Genomic DNA, 24306 nt, shown 5'->3' with positions numbered 1-24306 from the left:
AAAATAAATACTTATAAATTAGCACTTTTTCAAAAAAATTATATTTGTTTTTTCCTTTCCATATAGGAAGAATTTAATGGAAAGCCTGACTCCCTCTTTTTTAATGATGGCCAGCGAAGAATCGACTTTGTTCTGGTGTATGAAGATGAAAGTAGAAAAGAGACCAATAAAAAGCGTTCAAATGAAAAACAAAAGGTAAGTTTTTAATGCTATTTTCATTCCTTTTTATTCCTTATAATACTGCGAAACAAAAAAAGTGCTACTTTTATGTGAGCAGTAAAGTGAAACTGGTGTTTGAAATATCACATACCATATATACCTTCATATTTTCTCTGCTCATCATTTCCTCAAAGCATGTTAACAAATTTTTTATTTTTAATTTGAAATAGAAACTTCCGTAGGCTCTTAACCTCAGTTGGTTTTACAGCTGAAAGCAGACTTTTTTTTCCCAAGGAATTGTACTTCCTATCGGTAGAAGAGATTTATATTAAAAACTCACTTGGCTGTTTGCAACTAGGTAAGAAAGGAAGCTAATGATTAATAATGATAGCAAGTGTAATAACTAGGATTCAGTGTGTGCTCACTTACGGATGGTTATGTGCCTTTTGCGTGCATTTTCTCATTTAATCCTCATAACGTCCTATGAGGTGTATTCTGTTCTACCACCTAGATGACAGAGTTGACTGTTAGAGGGTTTAAATGATTGTCCGAGGTCATGGACTCTGGTATAAGAAATAGTGGAGCCATGGTTCAAACTCTTGTCTTGAATCTAGACCCTGTGCTCTTGACTGCTCCCATTTTCTGTCACCTCCCTTCCTTCCCTTTCATCTATTGCTAGTCAAGCCACTTCTTCCTCCCTTTGCCTCAGGCTCTCTCAGGATCATCTTTACCTCAAGATAGTAAACCGTTTTAATAGGCTAGGGTTATTACACCTGCCTGGATCTTCTTTATGTGCACTCAAACTGTATTAAACTGAAACAGGAGGAAAAAAGAGAGCATGCCTGTAAATGTCACTTTTACCTACCTAGAAAATCACTCCCTCGTTCTTTTTTTCTTTTTTTCCCCTACACCTGTGCTGTCATACACACACACCTTTAATTGTCCCTGCCTGGACTTTCTCTCTAAAGTATATCATTATTCAATTTATTGATGTCTGCCTATTCTTTCAAACCAAGTGATGAAACCTGCTTAAAATGAAGTAATCAGTGCTGCTTTATTTTGGGTTTTTCTTTGTTTTGGAAGGGATAAGTTTGGAGGTTTATATTTGCATAGTGTCATAGGATGAGCCCAGGCTTTGGAACCTGACATTCAAATTCTAATTTTGCCACTGTATTATTTGGATTAATTCTAGTCGATGTAATAAACTAGCCCCAAACGACAGCGACTTAACAAAATAAAAGTTTATTCATGTCAGGTCAAATGTGGCATCCCTGTTTGGCACAATGGTTTGAAGGTACAGGCAGAGCTCTATAGTCATTCAGGAACCCAGGCTAGCACAGAGGCTTTGCCATATTCAACAAGTAGTTGGTTTCTCACATCATCCAGAGCATCAACATAAATGGTAGGTAGAATAAGAGAAGAGACGGAGAAAGTACTCATTCTTCTTTACCTCTTTGGCCTGGAAGTGACTACATCAGTTGTGTTCACAATCTATTGATCAGAACTAAGGAAGGTGGAAAGTGTAGTTTCTGGCTGGACAGCTATTTCTCAGTAGGAACCTCATACTGAAGGGGAACAGGAGTTCTGGTGGTTAGCTAGTTTGTCTTTGCCACAGCTGCTAACTGGCTGTGTGACTTCTATGAATTTTCTTATCAATATATTATTATTTTTGATATGCTTGTTATTTTTACATTTTGACATCGCTGATATCAAAGTATATCTCATAAGTGATGTGTCATAATTTCATTGGCTGGATTTTTTCTTATTTGTACATAGAATATTGGCTCACTATACAACCAATGGCATTTTCAATTCAGGAAAATGAGAATCTCAATACCTAGTCCATAGGATTATGGTTTTGATTAAATAAAATAGTACTTAGAGATGTTATATAAATTTTCAGCACATATTAGATAATAGATGTTAATTCCTATCCCTTCCCTTTTATTTGGGATTTTCTTAAAACAATGCACTGATATGAAAAGGCATGACTCTCCTTCTGTTATTGTGTAATTTTATCACTAGCATTAAATAGCTTAGAGTATTCCATCATGTTCCTGTGGACACTGAAATATCTTCTGTGCAGCCATAGTCACCACCATCAAATATTCATTATGCATCTGAATGCCGGTGGAACTGGATTGAGTGCTACATAAAGTAAGTTAAACAAATCTAATCCATTAAAGTATAAAGGAAACAGTTCTGGTTTTAGGCAAGAGCTTCACTGCAATGGTGAAGGAGCCGTAGAGCTGCTTGCATTATTAATAAGTTCTGCATTTGCTTTACACAGAAACATAGATCCCAGGGTAACCCTCATAAATCAGGAGGGGGAAAAAAAAACATCATTAATTTTGGCAATCCCTGAACTCATGGATTGATATACTATGATGCTGGTTTTTATAAGCCATACTTTGAAGTGTTTTGAGTTTCTGTCTGTACATATTACTTAATTTAGACTCTACCAAAATGCAGAGCTCAGCTTTGGAATCACATTTTTATTAATTGGAAAAGCAATTCCAACTTTCATTGTACTCACTGTCAGGCCTTATTCAGAATTTAGGGCAAAACCAAGGAAAGGGAATTTGAAAATATTGTTCGCTTTGACAGAAAAAAATCATATTGATTTTCTAAAGCAACACCAAGGTCGACTTTGCCAGGGGCTGATCTAAAAAGTACTGTTAAATACTTTTTTAGAGATAATGGAGAAAGAAATGTGATAGGACCACAATATCAAAAACATAGAGCAGTACAAGGCTGCATATTTCCATGAGCAAAAGAGAACTTATTTTTCTAGCCAAACCTCCAAATAGAATGTAACTTTATCTCCTTTATATTATTGTAAATACTTCAGAAACTTCATACCTTCCTTTTAAAAGCATAAACCATTTACATTTAGATTTTGCAAGGGGATGATTATAAGTGGTTTCAATAACAAACGCTCATTTAGCCAGAACTGTTCTTAGCTCAGAACCAGTTTGAATTCTTTTTAACTGCAAATACAGGAAAATCAAACTCAAAATGGCTTAAATCCTAAAATCCTAAAAATAATAATTTTCTCATTTAAGAAGTAGCCTGGAGATAGGACCATTTCTGGGTTAGATAATTTGTTGGCTTAATGAGCTCATCAAGAAGCAAGCTTCATTCCATCCTTCTGGCCCACCATTCTCAAAAGGTTAGCTGTTCTTTTTTTTTTTTTTTTTTTTCAGAGAGATCTCTTTATTTTTTTTTTTATCTATTATTAGTTTCAAGTATACAGTACATTGGTTAGACATTTATATAGTTTATGAAACAATCTCCCTGATTTTTCTCCTCTCTCTCCTCTGGCTCTGCACCTAGCCATTACATTACTGCTGACTGCATTCCCTATACCATGCTTCCCATCCTCGTGACCATCTGTCAGCTACTAATTTGTACTTCTTTAACCCTTCACCCCTTTCTCCCAGCCCCCCTCTCCTTTGGCCATCACCAGATTGTCCTCTGTATTTGTGGATCTGTTTTCGGTTTGTTCTTTTTGTTCCTTAGATTCCACGTGTAAGTGAAATAACATGGTATTTATCTTTCTCTGTCTGACTTATATCACTCAGTATAATAACCTCTAGGTCCATCCATATTGTTACAAATGGTAGGATTTCATTTTTTTAATGGTTAAGTAATATTCCATTGTATATATGAACCCTAACTTCTTGATCTAGTCGTCTGTTGATGGGCATTTAGGTTGCTTCCATATCTTGGCTATTGTAAATAGTGCTGCCTTAAACATAGGAATGCGTAGATCTTTACAAATTAGTGTTTTGGTTTTCTTTTGATAAATACCCAGAAGTGCATTTGCTGTGTCAAAAGGTATATCCATTTTAAATTATTTGAGGAACCTCCAGACTGTTTTCCATAGTGGCTGTGCCAATTTGCAATCCCACTAACAGTGTATGAGAGTTCTCTTTTCTCCACATCCTCACCAACATTTACTGTTTTTGACTTATTAATGATAGCCATTCTATCAGGTATGAGGTGATATCTCAATGTGGTCTTAATTTGTATTTCTCTGATGATTAGTGACCTTGAGCATCTTTTCATATGTCTGTTGGCGATTTGTATTTCCTCTTTGGAGAAATAGCTATTCAAATCTTCTGCCCATTTTTAAATTGGATTGTTTGGGTTTTTTTGTCGTTGAGTTGTATGAGTTCTTTATATATTTTGGGGTATTATTTCCTTGTCAGATGTTCATAAGCGAATATCTTCTCCCATTCAGTTGGTTGTCTTTTCATTTTGTTGATGGTTTCCTTTGTTGTGAAAAAAATTTTTAGTTTGATGTAGTCCCATTTTTTCTTTTTCCTTTTGTTTTCCTTGCCTGAGGAGATATGTCTGAAAAGAAATTACTAGTAGCAATATCAGAGAGATTACTGTCTTATGTTTTCTTCTAGAACTTTTATGATTTCGGGTCTTACATTTAAGTCTTTCATCCATTTTGAGTCTGTTGTTTTTATACGGTGTAAGAAGGTGGTCCAGTTTCTTTTTTTTGCATGTATCTGTCCAATTTTCCCAGCACCATTTATTGAAGAGACTGTCTTTACCCCATTATCTATTCTTCCCTACTTTGTCATATATTAAATGAGCGTATAGGCATGGATTTATTTCTGGGCTCTATTCTGTTCCATTTACTAATGTATCTGGTTTTATGCTAGTATCATGCAGTTTTGATTACTGTAACCTGGTAGTATAGGTTGATATCTGGTAGTGTTATAATATTGGCTGTTTTCTTAAACTGGCTTCACTGTCTTACAAGATGGCTGCTGCAATTCCAGGCATCCAGAGGTGAAAAGAGGGCATGCCCTTTTTCATAGCCCTTTTTTAAGGGGGAAGAAAGCTCCCCTAGAAGGTCCCTAAGCAGACTTCCTTTTATAGTTCATTATCTATCACAATTCTATTCCTAATCAGCTACTTGCAAGGTGAATGGAATTAATCATCACTAGCATAGACTAAGCAAGGCATCTTCAACTCTTAAATCACCTCATCACCCAATATCTGAGAAAACACTAGGCTTTTCTTAGTAATGAAGATGGGGAGAATGACTGTTCAGGAGGCAGCCAGCAGTGTCTGGCACAGTAAATGATTAATATATCTAAATACGTTTGGTCTATATTGTAGAGAGCAAAAATGTTTTAAATAAAACAAATTCACCTATACTTTTCCAACCCTTCCTGCTCAGTTTTGTTAGTAATGCTTCTTCCATTTCCTTTTTCTGGAACTGCTAACAAGTGGCTGAATTGATCAATTTGAATTTCATTTTGTCTTACAGTTGGCCTCCCTTCAAGTAGATGTGTTTATGAAGTAATGGTATAATTCAAATGATAGTAAAGAGGATGGAAGGGGCCTAAATAGCCCCAAAACAGTATAAACAATCCTGAATATGTGTTTTATTTACTTTTCTTATCAGCAGAATCTATTCCTAAAAGTTGATGGAAAATTTATTTCTTTAAAGTTGATGAGAAGTTTATATATGAAAGTAAAAATTTGTATTTCATATCTGACCTTAAAAATTCTTCCTTGTGTAACAGAAGAATCCGGCCAATGGAGACCATAGAAAAAGAGATTTTTGAAAAATGAGTGATCAAATTATATGCAAATTTTCAAATAATGTGAGACATCTGACTAATTGGTAAAAGATCTTGTGAGCTTTTAAAACTGTTATGCATTGTTTTAGATGAGTTATCATGCTGGAACTGTTTGCCTAAAAGCCAGATGAGATTTCTTTGGAAGTTTTTAAAAGTTCATCAGAAAATTCTAGTATGACGGACACAGTACATAACTCCATTTATTGAAGTCTTACAGTCTTTAGTAAAGTTTTATAATTCCACAAAGATCTTGTACATTTATTTTCATTTTTTAATTTTTTTTCCTAACCCCAGCCCTAATCCTAATCAATATCAACCCTAACCCTAACCCTAGATCTTATACATTTTATAAACTATTATTTTAAATTTTTTGTTGCTGTTAGAAGGATTTTAAATTGCATTTTGTAATTTATTACTGTGTGTAAAAAAAGAAGTCTTTTGATTTTCATAAGTTCTATCTAGGAACTTAAAAACTTTTTTTAGTTCTAGTAGTTTGTAATACTTGTTTTAAGTTTTCTCAAAAGACCATGTTGTCTACAAATAACAGTTTTGCTTTACCTTTACCATCTTTATACTTCTTTTCCAAGTGCAATTGCTAAGACATAGAACAAGTAATACATAGTAATCACCACTGTATTGTTCCTGATTTCAGTGGGATTGTTTCTAAAATTTCATCATTAAATATCATATTTGCTATAAATTTTGGTAGTTTTCTTTTAAAAAGTGAAGGAGTTCCCTTCTAGTTATAGATTGCTAAGAGTTTTTATAATTGGGTTTTAAATTTTATCAAGTGCTTTTTAAATTTTCTGTATCTATTGAGATGATCACATGGCTTGATTTCTCATTAAGCCTTATGTGCATTAAGTATGTGGTTATTTGTAGCTAATAAAATGATGACTAATAGTATACATAATTCAAAAATCATTATTAGCTTCAACATGAAATGTATAATTTTTATAGTCATTAGCTCCCTACTTATGCTAATACCACATTAACATAATTTATTTATAATTGATTAAAAAGTGAGCTCACTTAAAAATTATATCAAGAATAATAGTAATTAGATGAGGAGATCAAAGTGACAGAAATGTAAAGGCCAGAAAATAAAATGAAGTCATGTATCAGAGGAGTAAACAAAATGATTTATGATTAACCATAGGTTCTATTCAGAAGTTTGAGTTCAGCTGGAAGTTTGCCTCTGTTTCCTCGTTGCCAAAGAAAATAGGAGATATTATCAAAACATGGTCTAAAATTTCAACCCAATAAAAACAACTGAGTGTTCGAAAGAAATATAATGTTCTGGTCTGAGAATCTCCCAGAAAGAAATGTATCCCATGGATCCTCAAAACGGAATGCCTGATTATATAGATTTAATATCGGCATACTTCCTCTAAATTGAAGAAATAAAGGGATAGCAGAAGGGAATTCTGAAGAATCAGAACAGTATAAAACATTTACTGGAAATGACATATTTGCTACAGATAGTCTATGAGTTGGAAACTTGAGGCCCATATTAGGATAGGTTAAGAAGAGATGGTGGCAACCAGTGTTGGGTGGTTTTGCCTTCTCAGACAACTTTTGGTAGGTGTTCTGTCTTTCGTTTTAGAGAGTGAAATCAGGTCTACTTTCAACTCCTTAATATTTTAGACTGAGGCAGGGAGCTCTTTATATTTTTATCTCCTTCCTTTACACCCTACTTGCTTATACTAAGATTATAGGCTAAAAGGAATAAATTAGAATCAGCAGTTTCAAATTACAGCTACGAAATGTGTTGCTGGTATAAGCATGTTTGGTTTTATTTTTGAATACTCAATACAAGAGCAGTGAATCCACATCTTGCTTCTATTTCCAACATGGGAAGTATCCTTGGACCCAGTCCTTAAAAACAAAGAAGACAGTGAAATCCTGAAAAGTAAAATCTGATTTTTTCATTTTATTTCATAAAGGTGTAGAGAAGAGGAAATCCTTTACCTATCTGGCCTTAGAGTTGAATGAAGAGGCTGTCATTTGCCCTGGCCCCAAAAAGTCACCTGTGTTTTACTTTTTTAAAAGGTCATCTGTAAAAGTTACCCTTTTAGGTAATGGGTTGGGAAAATCAGCTATACTGAATTCTCATATGGAACAGGCTTGAGGGAGATAAATACTCAAAAAATAGCTACTTAGATGCGTGGAAGAGGTGTGTTCTGAAAAACAGTATTTCTTAAACTTATTTGATGAGTCATCTGCTTTGCTTGTTAAAACTAGATTAATTTAGGCCTCATCCTATACTCTACTTAGGCTGAGTCTCTAGGAGAGGGGCCCAAGAATCTGCTTTTAAAGCAGTGCTCCAAGTTGTTCTTATAAGCAGGTAAGTTTGGAAAACACTGCCCTAAAATGTTTACAGTAGTTATCTCAGCAGTGGGTTACAAGTGATTATTTTTCTTCTTGGAAAATTTGTTTTCTAAGTTACCATTTATTTATTTTTGTAATTACACCAAAAGTGTTCATTTAAAAAGAAAAGTTGAAAATGAAGTTGATCTAAATATTCACTCCCATTCTGTGCTTATCACTTAGAATGCTCATCTATTTCCTGTCCCCTAGTTAACACACATTACCTAACTTCTTGAGTAAATCTCTCATCAGATCAGTCCATTCACATTAAATGGTTTTTCACCAATATGTGAATTTAAATTAAATCTTGATTAAATAATTCTGCCTACCAAACCTTCTTGAGCACAATACGTAACTAATAAATAGCACTTAGAGTAATTAGTAATGTTTTGCACAAATTAAGTACCTTGGACTTATTTCTCATCCATCTTTGTAGGCTTAACGACAGTTGGCAAGTTGAAAAACACAGTGACAGCACTGTCATCACTGTGCCTCACAAAACTAAGAATATTTAAAATTAATCTATGCATATATCTCATTAATCCCAACTGATTTGTGCTTTATTATCATCACAGCGTAGTCAATAAATTTTATTTCTTAGACATTACAACCCCTGCTTTTTATGCTGAAAAATCTCGGTGACAAAAAGAAAATGGTAGATTGGTGTTTACAATCAGTATTATTACTGTATCATTCGCAAGCAGGTCCTTCCCAACAATGGCTATATTAAGCCAAATGAGATGTGTAATCTAAGGTGCTTAGGGACAGAAAGCTTCCTTAATTAAGCCAGTCTGTCCTTTGTGATTTTGATCGCTTTATTCTTTATTTCTCTGACAGCTTTATTAACCTCTCAAAAGAGGTATGAATAAAATATCGGTTTCTGGAGTGGGATAGGTGCTCTTGTCCTTTTTCACTTTGAACCCCCAGTCCTGTCCTCCGCCAACAGTAATAGAATCGCATGCATCTTTTTGTAGTGTACGTAAGTCCTCAGTGATTATAATCACTTTGGCTTTACTAGAAATAGGTTAAAAAATAAAATCCAGGTTGCAATGCCGATGAATTTGCTCCCCTAGAAACAGAGTAATTTGCAGAACAATTGAATGTATGACTGGGCTTTTTTCAGAGTCAGTGAGTCTAGTTTAATCATGTTGTGCTGCCAAAATCAGATTATAGACTACAGAACATAGTCAGGTTCTTATATGTAAGGTTTTCCAACAAGGCACATAATTTTTAGTTAAAAATTGTGTGGCTTCAGTTATTCATTTATTCAGCAAGTATTTATTGAGCAGTGGCTATGTCAGGCAATATACAATGTTAATTTTCTTTCATTTTTAACATGGACAACAGCTCTACCCTAATTTTTTTTTTTAAATCTCAAAAACTCTTACTTATTCAAGTGTAAATTCTATGGAGAAGTAAAGATGATGGTTTCATATTAAACAAATCTAAGCAATCTTTTCTTAAGAAAGCAGTTATTTCCTGATGTGTGCCTGTTTGACAAATATGGCACATATGCTAATTTACTTTAGCTACCTGACAAACCAAGAAAACAGGTTTGATCAATTTTTTAAATATTCCAATAGTTCTTTGTGAAGTGCCTTGCCAAAGGAAAGTAACAAGAACTTATTAAAGTACCACCAGGGTGATTTAGTAACATGTTTAAGCAAATAAAAATGTTCTATCCTTGAGTCAACTGTTTAAGTATTTATAGTTGTAAAATGGCATCATAAACCAACTTCAAGGTCTACCAGTTATCTTAAGAGAAATCAGGTAAATATCTCAGGAGCTCTTTGTAAAAAAAACTAGATAAAAACTAAAATAGGATAAATTAGTAAAGCCTTTCTGGAAGAAGTATGGCAATACATATTAAAGAACTTAAAATTGCATACAATCTTTGATTAATAATTCTGCTACTGGGACTTTTCTCTGGAGGAAGTATTAATAGATACACAAAGATCGTTCTGCAAGGATTTCCATAGTAATGAAAAGTTAGAAACAACCTAAATATTTAACAATTCGAGATTGGTTAAATAAATTACAGTAAATCTCTCTGAGAGAATATTATCACGCCATTAAAATGAGATAGAAGAGAAATATTTCTAATGTTTTCTGCATCTGTGATATTCACATGTGCTCTATACTCTTATCAGTGACTTCCCTTAATACCTACAGAAAGAGAGAAGATAGAAAGATATGTTCATTTTTCAGAGAATGAAAAGGCTATACATCTACCAGATGTCGAAGAACGTAGTCCAGGGGCCAGAATGATCAAGTGGTATGGAAGAGTCAAGAGGGCTTGCTGAATTACTCAGCAGCAAGATCCTTTTTCTCGAGCTCGAGTAAAATGGTGTCACTGGTGTCCCACTAGAGGAATTAAGGTATTATTGGGCACACAGTGTGGAGGCAAAGTGGGAATTACCTGTTTTTGTTCAGATGTTTGGCTTTAAAAAGGACAGGTGAGACTCTACCTCTGCAGGGCAGAGAGGATTTTTTTTTTTTTAAAGGAATAAGGGAAGTTGAACATGTTTAAAAGGCATAATACTGAGCAGTTTATACTCATGTTCACATTTAATCCCTAAAAAACTCCATGATGGAGCTACTTCTTGTCTTATTTTTGAGATGAAGTCACTGATGCTTGCACAGTTTATTTGCCCAGTGTCACAGAGCTAGCAAATCATAGAACCAAGATTTGAATTTTGACTCTTAATCTAACAGTTATGCCCAGGAGTAAATGGAAAACCAAAACTGCAAGAGCTAAAGGGATAATGTGGTAAACTAAAATCTGAGGGAGATTGTCCCGTGAAAGTGATGAGAAGTTATAGCCTCAATTTAGAAATTCCATAGATGAGGAACCATGTCTGACTTATACTGTGCCGCATGTTGCAGTCATGGTTGGTGCAGCTGATACAACTAAGGCAGGAATAGTTTCTGTTTGTTGTGTTCAACAGAACTGCCCTCTGGTGGGGCTGGTTCATTCCCAGTTCTCTGAAAACATCCCCTTCTTGTCATCTAGTAATCCAGAGTCGAGTGTGTCTGGAAATCACTTCATGCTCAGGATGCTCTGAGGTATTTGGTGCTAGTACACTCCAGAATTAAACTGTATCTCACCTTCATCTTATTCCTAATACCTATTAGTAAAAGTTCATGGAATATTTTCAGGTGCTCAGGAAAGGGGAGCCTAGTTGTTACACTGTAGTAATTTTCATTCCTAAATCCATTCCCACTTAACAGGCAGCCACTGATCCACCATCCACTCCATTCATTCATTCATTCATTCATTCATTCATTATTTCATAGTTAATCTGTTATAGGCCTGTTCTAAGTGACAAGGATATCAAGATTAAAAGACAAACATTTCAAGGTACGGGGATGGTAATTGAAGAAGAGTCAGGGCTGGTGATAGGATGTAATATTCTTAAAGATGGGAAAAATTTGAGATGTTTGTCAGCTGAGTAAAAGCAATGAAGAGAAGGTATTGCGAAAGCAAGCTCAAGAAGAGGTAAGAAAAGATGGAATTTTTTGACATCAAGAAGAGAAATGACGTCCAGCTATTCATAGGTAGAAACAAAGACACTTGCAGGAGTTCACAGTGAGTGGCTGCCATTTTCTCTGTGAAAAGGGACACAATGTCACTTTCTGGAAGTTAGTGTGGAGTTTGAGGGGCACCTTGAAGTTTGGAACAGCTCCCTAGTGAATGAGTAGGGGCCAGGAAGGAGATGGCTGCACATCATGGTGGGCCAAATGGTAATAGGAACTGGGAATTTCTAATAAGGCCAATTAATGTAGTTTTTTTTATTTTTTTACATACCCCTTGAGCCACTAGAGAAGCCCCTCTGACTGGTTTTTCTATCTTTAGAAGGACATTTGTCCATAAGAGCTAAAATCCTTGGGTTTGAGCCTTTACATCCTAATTGAAATTATTCTTGACTGACATAGAAGATACAGAAGACAGTCATGGCTCTTGCTTAAGACCTGCTAGTGAGGCAATCGGGGTTGCCCCTTGGACGGCCTCGGGTGAATTATCTCCCCTGAAGGAGAGGAAGTCAGAGTGTCCAGTCTACTTAGAACTTCTGCTCCTTCCACTGTGCAGTGATACAGGTTTTAGGATAAGTTTTCCCCAGTTCATGGCTACTCTGTCAGGATTCTTGCTGGCAAAAAACAGAAATGAGCTCTAATCTAAGCAGACAAGTTTATCAGAAGACTGTTAGGGAGCTCACAGGTTTTTTCTGAAGGGTTGGGCAAACAAGCCTGGAGACTAGGCAGCCAGAAGCAGTGCTCCAAGTCCCCCTGCAAAGCCAGTCTAGGAGTGAAAGCATGGTTGCTCCTCTGGTCCCAGAGCTGCTGGCACCACTGACAATACTGACTGGTGGTGGTCCCCAAAAGCTCCTGCCAAAACCTCTGCTGTCTCTGGAACTGGAATTTGCTCTCCCAATCACCCCAAAATGGGTTCTGCTCAGCTTGACTTCTTTGCATTGCTGGCTTCTAATTCAGAGTCTGGAGTGGGTGGTCTGATTAATAGGACCTAGCTCATGTGCCAATAATTGAACTTCACAGGAGACAAGAATGGGAGTGTTTGTGTTTATTTATTTGCTGGATGTAGGCTCTGGCAGTTGAAATGTTGGGTGGCCATGAAGAATAACAGATGCCATTACAGTGCCATGAAACACAGGAATAAATATTTTAGTCCTTCTGCATTGGGAGAAAGTCTTAGGTCACTAGATCCTGAGTTTCTCTGTAGTTCCTTTATAGCAGACTATTTTAAATTCTTCTTTGAATCCTCGGCACTTTGTGGGATGCTCTCAGGAAATGTTTGTAGAATAAATTAATGTATTGAGTATATTCTTTCAACAAATATGTATTGGGCATACATTATATACCAAATACTGTTGAAAATTGTTTGCAGGGTAAAAATGCCTTACACAATAGTAAAGAAAAAAGCTCTCAGGAACAAGGAGTGGGCTACCCATCAAAATATGAGAATTAGAATCTCGAGTGAAGAAATACTGCTTAGACATGAAGCAGGGTGAGTCTGAATCAGCTTCCGAAGTTGAGGTTGGGGATATGGTGGATCAGAGATAGAAAGAGCTGGAAAACTTACCAGGGCAAATTGCAGAGATGGCAGGGGTGGGAGGCAGGCAGAGTGGACAGTCACCTACTGGGAGCGGAGTGGGAAAGCTGCATCTCAAGCTCTTCTCACTCTCCTCTGACTCATGCGTGTCTAGACAATTTGTTCATTTTTAGAGGAGTTGTAGCACGTGCTTGCTTTTCTCTTTCTCTAAGTGACTATCGTGTGCTCCGATTGTAATGAGCAGTTAAATGTGTTACATTTGCAGAGCTCTTAGAACAGTGTCTGGCGTGTTTTAAGTACTCTTAAATATTTATATATTTAATAACCATTTATTAAATAAATGCAATGTTCTGTTTCTGATACTTAAGCCACAATATAGGTTAGGGATCCCACTTGGACTTACATTAAGCCAAATGCCAGGTGTATTTTTTTTTTCCTTTTCGACTGTCAGCCTTCTTCATACAGCATCTGCTTTACATTCATCAGGTGCTTTCCATGTTCTAGGCACTGTCTACAGCACTGCAGCATAGCCCCTCTTCTGCACGTTCACATTGGCAGCTCATGAATGGTGCTCCCTAGGCAACGTGGCCAGACTTCCAGGCCCACTGGATTACCTAGGCGTTGACCCAATAATTCCTCTCTATCTTGTTAACAGCTGAAGTAAAAAAAAATATATATATATATATATATATATGTATATATATATATATATATATATATATATATAATACAGCCTTTTCAGTCTTTTTCAGTGGGAGAATTGGTCCAATTCACTTCCTGTGATTACTAGAGATAGAAATTCTAGTTTAGGTGCTTTATGTGGTGGTTTAAGTCATATAATCCTCACAAGAACCTCAAAAAGAAACTGGTGAGATTTTTCTCCATTCTACAGATGAGGAAAATGAGGCAAGAGTGTTCAAGTTTCTTACCCACGATCAAAGAGCTGATAAGTAATGGCCCCAGAATTTGAACACAGGTCATCTGATGTCAGAGCTTAATTCCTAAGTCCACCCATTTTATTCTTAAAGCATTATAGCTGCTTCATCGTCAGGAGCATTCTTTTAAAAGGTCAAACAAGTCTCTACCTTTACATGTTTCCCTTATAACTTGGAACATATTTTGGCAAAAGGCTTAGCCAGATACAGACTTTAATGCCAATTAATACACTACTACCTTCTGTATCTCTTTAAATGGCCATGTAACATGGACAAATATATTGTCAATTAATTAGTTCCCTATTTTTGTAGATTTCAGTGTGTTTTTTTTTTTATAGCTTCAAAAACATTTTAGTCTTGCAGAGAGAAAAATTCCATTGTATTGCCAAAATTGTCTATGTTGTTTTATTGAACTTGGTCAAGGCATGCAGAGATGAAATACACATGTCCAAAATTGAACCATTTGGATGTCCAGTATGGAAATAAAATTTTAAAAATCTAGAGTGTCAGATCTGGGCTATAACTGGTAAGTGACATCAGCGAATAGGACTCAAAAAACTCCATTTGTGTGCAAAACCTCTTATAAGCCAAAAAAAAAAAAAAAATCCTTGGAATTGTGCCCAAATCAGGGACTTTTATGCATCTCAAATGGCTGAAAACCCATGGGGACAATCAAGGGCCTTCCAAAGTGCTAAGGGGATCCAAGGGTACTCCACGGCATTCCATCTGAGGAATCCAGCACCTACAGGTCACCAGCAGCCACAGCGCCTCCACTGCTTCTGTGCCATTTTCAGCAGATGTCTCTATCAGATTCAAACTGATTTGTTGTTTATTTTTTCTTAAAAAACTTTCTGCCCTTGGTAAAACTAAAGGCCTAACATATTTTCCAATTTCTCATGACAGCGAAAAAGACAAGCATATGAATCTAACCTCATCCATGATGGCCTGCAGCTAGAAGCAACAAGATCAGTAAGTGTCTGTCCCTTTCCAACTCTTGGCTCGCCATTGCTCTTGGGAACCTGCGTGTCACTTGGAATGCCAGAATGGCATTTGAAACATGCGACTCCAGTCACGCCTTAGTTGTAGGCTGGGAGGGGACTCAATCAAAATCTGCGTTATAGAATGTATCTGTTTCTGATCAAAGCCAGCAGATCTTTTTCAACAGCCAGAGAATGTAGTAATAAATACATGTGTAAATGATTTTCTTCTTTTAAGATTTTAAAGATTTTTTTATTAATTACCTATAATAACTTTGTAGTCTTTCTTAACTTTTTTTTGCAAATATATACATTTTTCTGTTCCAGAAAGGGGGATTATTAATTTCAGTGTTTTAATTTTTTTCCTTTTATATATAGTATATACATTTCTATAGCAATAAATGTAATTTTTTGACATCCTTTATAATGACCATATAACATGATATTGGACAGATATATAATAAACAGTTCTCTTTTAGGTTTAAGATATTTAAAAATTGTTATTACAATAACATCACAATGATTATTCCATTATTTTAATTTTTCCTTATTTGGATGGAATGATGGGCAAATAACAAGTTTGTTCTTCTTCATTTAAAATGTTAGTAATTTTATGAAAGAACTGTGAATTACTTTCTCAGTAATTCAAACCAAGAAATTATCTTTCAGGCAAAAATTTATGGTCATTTGCAAATCTATTGTATCTTCACTTTTACCGGTGTGTGTGTGTGTGTGTGTGTGTGAGCGTGCGTGCACACATGTGTTTGAACTACCAGCAACATAAGAAAAATTATGAATTTTAAAATAGTGAAAATAATTGGTTTGGTTTCCTGGATTGTGTTTTTATTCTTTCAATATAGATTTTGGACGACAAACTTGTATTTGTAAAAGTACATGCCCCTTGGGAGGTATTATGTACATATGCTGAGATAATGCACATCAAATTGCCTCTAAAACCCAATGATCTGAAAACCCGGTCCTCAGCCTTCAGTAATTTCAACTGGTTTACCAAAGTCCTCCAAGTTGATGAAAGTATCATCAAGCCAGAGCAAGAGTTTTTCACTGCCCCATTTGAGAAGAACCGGATGAGTGATTTTTATATTCGTGATAGAGAAACCTTCTTCAATCCAGCCACGAGAAGCCGCATTGTGAGTCTAAACCAAATTTACTTTCTTAGTGGTTTGGTTTGGTTGGTTTAGTTTGGTTTTTTAAAAGCTGCCACAGACACAAAAAAGAAATATGCCTACATGTTCCTGTTCTGATAGTAAACAGTGATTGGTTAGTTAGCACTGAATAAACCACACACTATTTTGGAATCTTTTTAGGTTTACTTTATCCTCTCTCGGATCAAGTATCAAGTAAGGGACAACGTTAAAAAGTTTGGGATTAACAAACTTGTGAGCTCCGGGATCTACAAGGCAGCTTTTCCTCTCCATGATGTAAGTTAAACAGTAAAAACAAAATAACATACCCTAACATATGTACTCCGGTGTTAATAGGGAAAAGTAATCTTCTTAATCTAACTTAAGTTTCTTCCTCAGTGAAATGAAAATAATATATCGAAAGATTACAGGCTCATCCAGGGCAGGGACCAGGTTGTATTGTTCACTGCTGAATCCAAGGCATAGAGAAGGCCCAGGGTTTAAATGAGTGAATGAAGAAATGAACAGATGAATGAACAGGAGCCCTCCCATAGTTACTACGTAAAGTAATGTCGATTAGTAGTTAAGAGCATGGACTCTGGAGCTGAAATGCCTGCTCCACCACTTTCTAGCTGAATGACCTTGTGAAAGTCATTTAGCCTCTCTATTCCTCAATTTCACCATCAATAAAATGGGGATAATGAGAGTACCTACCTTATAGAATTGCTGTGAGGATTAATGAATCCATATCAAATGTTAGAACAGCCCCTAGCATATAGTAAGTACTATGTATAGGTTAGATATTTTCATAATTACTGACAGATGTCATTATCAACCAGAAAAGTATTAGTTCTTTGTAAGAAAAATACATGTTAGACCTTCTCATTTATCATTTTCTGTAATACAGGGGTTTTTTTTTTACCCCCCAAAACACCATTTCAGACTGTGCCTTAGAATATCACAGGGCTTTTAAAAAGGCATTTGTCAAGGTTCTTGTCATAATGGCAATACGGCAGAGTGTTGACATTGTTAAAGACTATGTTCTGAGATGACAGCAACTCCTCAAATTCAAGAGCACTTCTCTAGTCGATAACATTTCTCATGAAATGAAATTTTTAAAATGTGAGTTCTTCAGACCCACGGTGATTCCATAAATGCAGGGATATTATGTCTAAGTGCTTTACATAAATTCTGTCAGTGAAATAAATTAAATACTATATTATATCACACTTGATACTTTGTTACATTTACTATCAATTTACCTGAATCTGTAAGACCAGAGATAGCAAACACTGAAATTGATTATTACTACTGTGTATACATGCATTTGTGGCTGAAGACAATATTGAAATGTAGTGTATAAGGTAATAAAACTAGGAGATTAAACAGCTACTTAATATACATGCGTAAGTAGAGACCAGAGAGAAGGGTAGAGAAACAGATGCTAAGCCTCCTGGCTAAGAGACCCAACGCAGTTCAGCCTGAAAGTCTATGTGTTTTATATTTGTGCCCCAGCAAAATAAGCAATTATAGCATGACATGAACTTAGGGAACACTTGCAGAGGGCCCTCATGAATATTCATCTGGGATGCCAAGGTTCTGTAGTATTCAGGTGGCATCTGTCCATGCCCAGATCTTCTCCACTAAAGCCTCATGTAATTGCAGAGTGCCATATCCAGGCTAAGGAATGAAATCTTAGTGGTATTTGGAAAGGAGGTAAGTGAAGGTCAAGACCCATGTTACGGCTTAGCTGGGAAATAGTCCGGTTCTAATACTGGAGGAAGGAACTGAGTCAGGCGGGAAGAAGAGTGACTGAAATTAAACAGAGGTGGGAAGTTTTATTTTTTGAAGAAGCTAAGCATATAACATGTAAAATTCTTCTACATGTTGTCACTGAATTACTGTTGAATTGGGGGGAAAAGAAGCCTGGGTTTTAGAACTGACCCTGCTGCTTACCAGTTAAGGTTCTTCTTTCCCCCAGTGTCCAAGAAGGGGGCTGGACTATCAGGTGTCTCTCCATTGTGGCAGTTTTGGCACTTGAGTGGCCCCGTTTTCATTGTTTAGAGATGGCCCACTTATAAGACATTGAGCATCTCCCGGGCTCCCACCGAGTATCTATGGTGTTCCCCAGGATTGTAACAACCAGGAATTCCTTCCCACCCACATCTGCAAGTGGTCTTCATAGGAGGCGGCCATTAGTAATACCCTGGTTGAGAATCACTAAAAATATGTAATATTTCCATCTGCTTCAGCAAATGAGGGCCCTTTGTTCACAAATGACTATGAAGCGTATTAGAACCACATTTAATAAACAGATTTGTGAACACATGGTGATTGTGATGCTCACTTGTTTGCTTCTGCTTCCCAGTGCAACTTCAGCCATCCGTCAAAGGATTTCAGCTGCCCAAATGAACGGTACCTTCTGTACAGGGAATGGGGTCATCCTCGAAGCATATACAAAAAGCAGCCCTTGGATCTTATCAGGTGAGGTGTTGTAGAGACCACTCCAGTAGGAAGGACTCAGGGTTGTCCTCATGCCATCTAAGTGTGACAGTATCGCCAACCAGGCAAGCTCACCTGGACCTGTGAGCCTTGTTGTCCAGAGTTTTTATTGGGGGCCTTCATTACGTTGACATGACTAATTGAGTCATTGCTCACATGGCTCAGTCTCCAACGCTTTCCTCTCCCCAGAGTTCAGGCCAATATATGTGGCTCAAAGCCCCAGCCCTTTAAACACATGGTTGGTCTTTCTGGCGTGTCCAGCCCCATCCTGAGTCATCTCATTAGCATAAACTCTCTAGGGTGCCCTTTAGGAAAGGAAGTAAGTATAGCAGATGACTTGATTTAGCTATTAATAATCTTTAAAGAGTCATAATAATGTAAAGCACGGAGATTAACCGAAATTATAATGTAACTGTCAAAAAGATAGAGGAATGGAAGTGTGGATGTGTAGATGAGAGTGGGGGGCTGGGGTGGGGGTGGGATGGGGTGTGGGGGGAGTTAAAGAGAGCTTAATCCTCACCTTCCAAAGTAGAAAGTCAATAGGTCATAAATAAAACTGAAAAATCAATAAGCAACAGGACACATATATTAGTTAGAGATATGGAGATAAATATTTCAAGAATCAGCTATAGGAGTTGAGAGTTGTTGCTGCTAGGCAACAGGAGATGGGGAGGAGGTTGCTTTTTATAATCAGTCTTCTAGAACTATTTAACTCTTTAATGAATGTATAGTCACAACTTTGATTTTAAAAAATTAAAGCTAAATTTTTAAAAATTGGTGTTAGGGCTTGGGATGTTTTTGGCAAAGAGATGATCAGACTCACATTTGAAGGGATTCTCATTATTCCAGCCTTTCAGCAAGAACTAGGAGGCAAGCTCTTTTTAAGATTCAGAAATTCTGACATCCTTGCCTACAGTGTAATGTGGATACCTTGGGAAGTAATAAACTCCCTGCCACTATAGATATCCAAGCAGAGACTATATGACCAGCTCACTAAATGTATCAGGATATTTTTACTATTGACGGGTTAGACAAGGAAACTTTTAACATTCTTTCCAATTTTAAATGTGGCATTTCTAGGGTAGATGGTTGATAAGAACACATTACAGAAAGGCTAACAGCAAAGAGTCCAAGATATCTCAAACCCCATTACCAGGCTTTCTCTCCCAGGCTCTATCCTAAGCCTGCCATACATGTGCAGATAACAAAGCCCTAGTTGCATGAAAATGGACACACTTTGTTCTCCTGATTGCACATTGGTATCATCTCTTCCTTTTTCCCAAGCATGTGGCTGGCCTACACCTGACCTATGACCAGGGAGCTGGTCTCACAGCTGCCATGTGAGTGCTGGTCCAGCCTAGGGATGTTCCTTTTTGAAATCTCCCAGATCTCCAGATTCTTCTCAGCACTAAGTCCCCACTGGCCTGAGTCCAAGAAATCCATTCCAGCTCCATGCTGAGCTGGAAGTATCACATAGGCCTCAAAGTAAATCTACATGTTGTACTAGCCAATACAGAAGTGAGTCAGAAGTGAGTCAGTCTAGAAAAGTATCAGCAACAGCAACAATCACCTAAACAATCATTTCATATTTTCTCCTTATCCTTCAAACCTGTTTTTCTGTCTAACTGTATTATATGTCTCCCTTTCAGAAACAATCTGGCATTGCTTCATGCCTCGTCTCCCTTCCTTCAGACTTGCATACCTGACCTCTTCCATTTTACCCCAGAGCATACCACTGATCAGTTTTTAAACCGTAGGAAAAACTGAAGTGCTCAATAGAAGGAATGTAGGGCAGTAGATTCCTCAGTCGTATCCATCCTGCCCTCTTCCACTCTCACAATGAGTTTTATAAATATTTTTGTCGGAGGGACGTTTCACTACTAATTACTATTATTATCAGTCATTTTCTTGTTATTATTTGTGATTTATATTATATTTGCTCTAAGGTAGTTCCCTAGATAAACAGAAGTAGGTAACTGTGATGTTCATGTTCATTTCATGCATATTAAAAATAATCTTTTGGAGAATGTGTCCAATGTGCTAGTCTTTACAAAAAATGATGGTGATACTCTCCATATTCAGCATTTTTTTCTTCCTTTGCTCTGTTCTAATTTACTTTGCTTCAACAGGCTAACCAGTGGTCAGTACTTCTATGATATGTAAAATAGTTTTTGTTTTATAGTGGAATTTGTGGTCTGTTACAAAAATGAGTATGTTTTAAGTGTAAATTTAGTCAGAAGTTTAAGCATAAAGCTTCCTTTATTTAAAATCAAATTAATATTAGGATGAAGCTACAGAGTGATTATTCGTGTGTTCTAAACATTTCTGTCTTTTTTCAGGAAATATTATGGCGAGAAGATTGGAATCTATTTTGCTTGGCTGGGCTATTACACTCAGATGCTCCTCCTGGCAGCAGTTGTAGGAGTGGCTTGTTTTATCTACGGATATGTTAATCAAAATAACTGTACATGGAGGTAACCTCTGTTTATTCCATGTTACCATTCTGAAAAGTTGATGAGACATAAAATTATTTTCAGGTCTTAGACTGTTTTAGTAAAAGAAGACTCAGTGCAGAACACTTACTGCTTTGGATGATATCCCCCCTTTTTGTTCTGAGCATAATAACTAAGTGGAGTGGAAAATGTTTTCCTTAGATCATACAGCCCAGTCTCTGGTATGAATATTACCACTAGGAAACACTTCAATTATTTTAAGACAAAATAAAGAAGGTCTGGAGGGAAGATTGGTCTTGAACTTCTGGCCCCAGCCCTACAACTGTGGGCCAAGAACAGCTCTGATTTCCTCAAGGTTTCAAGGGCGAAACTGGTAAAATTGATGTTTTTATGCTTTTAGAAAAGACTTTTTAATGAATATTAAGAAATACATGTTTAAAAACTCAGATAAACAAAACTTTTGTTTTACTTTTTTAAAAATTAGCCCTTAAAAATTTAGAGGAAACAATAAGTCGTAAAGAATTAGATGTCAGAATGCAAATAACCAGCTGCACTATCTAAAGAGAAATGCATGGGTGCCAGAACATTGAATTTCAGCAACACTCTTCTGAATTGTTATTGTTCCTCTGCTTTTGGTGGTTTCTACTTCCAGAAGGGATGAAACACAACCAAGTGTTTTCCCTTGATCATCAGGCTTCTGATGTGATATCCAGATGTGATAACCAGATCAAGATTTCTGGGCACCACCCATGAGCAGACCAAATTTTTCTAGCCCCGAGCATATCAGGCTGGCTCCCAAGGCAGGAAGCTTATGTGGCAGCCCTGATGTATGGGCATAATTATCCATTCTATTTAATGGAGGATTCTGAGTGGTTTGTACCCGTTATGGCTTCTTAGCTAGAAAGCTGCAGATGGTCTTTGAAGTACTCGCTTCTCTTCACCGAAAAAGTTCAGGGCCAACGGCTAAACGTTGATAACTGTTGCCTAAATTTGTCTTTGGCTTCTCACTGTTTTGTATATTGTTCCAGCCGAAAAAAAAAAAATCATCTCAAAAATACACTTTCAAAGTACAAAAGTTACATTTTTACAAAGTTCTTGAATGGTGGTGGTTCTCATTATAATTCATTTTATAAAATCGCCGTGACCATCACACCACGTAGTTTCTACTGTTTCACACTGATTAATTTGTAGAAAACTGGTGGGTGGCGGGGGAGAGGGAAGGAGGTTGGAAATATATTCCTCATGCTCAAAACTTTTTTGGCTTTAATCATTTAATTTAAAATGTGTGCATTTTAAATATTTTCAGTTAGTTTTATTACATGTTAAGTAGGTTCACAACATAAAAAATATATTTAAGGTGTAAGGTATAATGATCCATCATCCAATTTAAGAAAAATAACATTACTGTTACCTCTGAAGTGGTTTGCTCGATTGCATTTCCTCATTTTCCAGTTTGGAAATAACGACTATAATAAATTTTGATTTTTATCATTTCTTTACATGTATTCTTTATTCTTTATCACATATATATCCTTACAAAACCTATTTTATTTTGTGTACTTTTGAAAATATGTGTGCATAAATGGAGGGTACTATAGATATCTCCTCGTTTAAATGCCTGTTTAAAGCCTATGTTCCCCCTTTAAAAATAACAGATGTATAGATTTAATTTACATACCATAAAACGCACCCCTTGAAAGTGTGCAATTACACAACTCCAGTCCCATTCACATAAGAGTTCCTCTGAATGGCTTCTCCTAGAGGCAGCTGTCTGCATTAACTTGTAGGAGTTCTTTAACTACTCTGGTGAATAGTCCTTTGTCATTTTTATGTGTTGCAAAACTTCTACCAGTTTGTGGCTCGTTCTTTTTTTCCTCCCTTCATGGTATATTTTAGCAAAGTTCTCACTTTTGAATTTATCAATTATTTGTCTTTACAATTTATGCCTTTTGGTTTCTCATTAATGAACTTTCTCCTTACTCCAAGGTTATTTAAATATATATATATATATTTTTTTTTCTAATAAGTTGGTACTGTTGCATTCTCATTTTTCACCTGGAATTGATTTGTATCTGATAGAATTTAGGAGTCCAGTTTTATGTTTTTCCATACGGATATTCCATTGCAGCAGCCCCATTTATTGAAATGTCAGTTCACACCTTACTGATTTGCTAGGCCAGCCCTGTCATAAGTCAGTTTTTATATATGCAGATGTCTCTTTCTGAACTCTGTATTTTATTCTCTTGGTCAGTTTTTCTTAATCTATGCCAACAGAACCTTGTTCTTCAGGGATGTCTTTTTTTTCTTTTTTTTCCTTCAATATCACTACATATTTGACCCCTTTTACTCCTTTTTCTCCCGCCTCCCCCCTGCCCTCTGGTAACCACTAGTCTATTGTCCATGTTCCTGAGTCTCTGTTTGTTTGTCATGTTTAATTATTGCTTTTAGATTTATATCCTACATATAAGTGATATTATGTGGTTTTCAACTTTTTCAGTCTGGCTTATTTCGCTTAGCATGATTATTTCAAGGTCCATCCACATTGTCGCAAATGGCAGTATTTCATCTCTTATTATGGCTGAATAATAGTTCATTGTATATATGTACCATAGCTGCTTTATCCAATCATCTGTCATAGGACACTTCAGTTGCCTTGGGATGTCTTGACTCTTTTTGAGCCCTTTGCTCTTCTAATTGAATTTTATAGCTCAAGTGGGGGAGAAATGACGTCTTTAAATATCAATTCTTCCAAATTATGAACATGATAATGTATATATGAGATTTGCTATGTGTTTTTCATTCTCTCAGAATAGTTTTATAATTTTCTCCATATAAACCTTTTATCTCTTGAATTAGATTTATTCCTGGCTTTTTATATTTTTTAAGCTATTGAAAAATGGTATTTTTAAAATTAATTCCTAATTGCTGCAGTTTATAGGGACACAATTCTTTTTATTCTTGTTTCTGGTCAAAGGAAATACTTTAGCATTTTACCATTAAGTATAATGTTTTTTATAGGCTTCATGTAGCAAGCAAGCCTTTATTGTGTTAATGAAGTCCATTTCCATTCCTAGTTTTATAAGAATTGATA

The 24306-nt window shown here is 36.2% G+C and overlaps 1 protein-coding gene across 1 annotated transcript in view; it reads left to right on the top strand.

The window, feature by feature from the left end:
- ANO6 (anoctamin 6) overlaps positions 1-24306 on the top strand; it is a 165410-nt gene that overhangs the window by 102596 nt on the left and 38508 nt on the right. Inside the window, 6 exon segments of the mRNA XM_039882240.1 lie at positions 67-195; positions 15045-15110; positions 15979-16266; positions 16444-16557; positions 18629-18744; positions 21102-21236. Of these exon segments, the coding sequence (XP_039738174.1) occupies positions 67-195; positions 15045-15110; positions 15979-16266; positions 16444-16557; positions 18629-18744; positions 21102-21236 (848 nt within the window).

This window comes from Pteropus medius, unplaced genomic scaffold (assembly GCF_902729225.1).
Source record: "Pteropus medius unplaced genomic scaffold, Ma_sr-lr_union100, whole genome shotgun sequence".
NCBI lineage: Eukaryota > Metazoa > Chordata > Mammalia > Chiroptera > Pteropodidae > Pteropus > Pteropus medius.
Note: the sequence above shows the minus strand (reverse complement) of the source record. Positions and strands in the feature narration are given on the sequence as shown.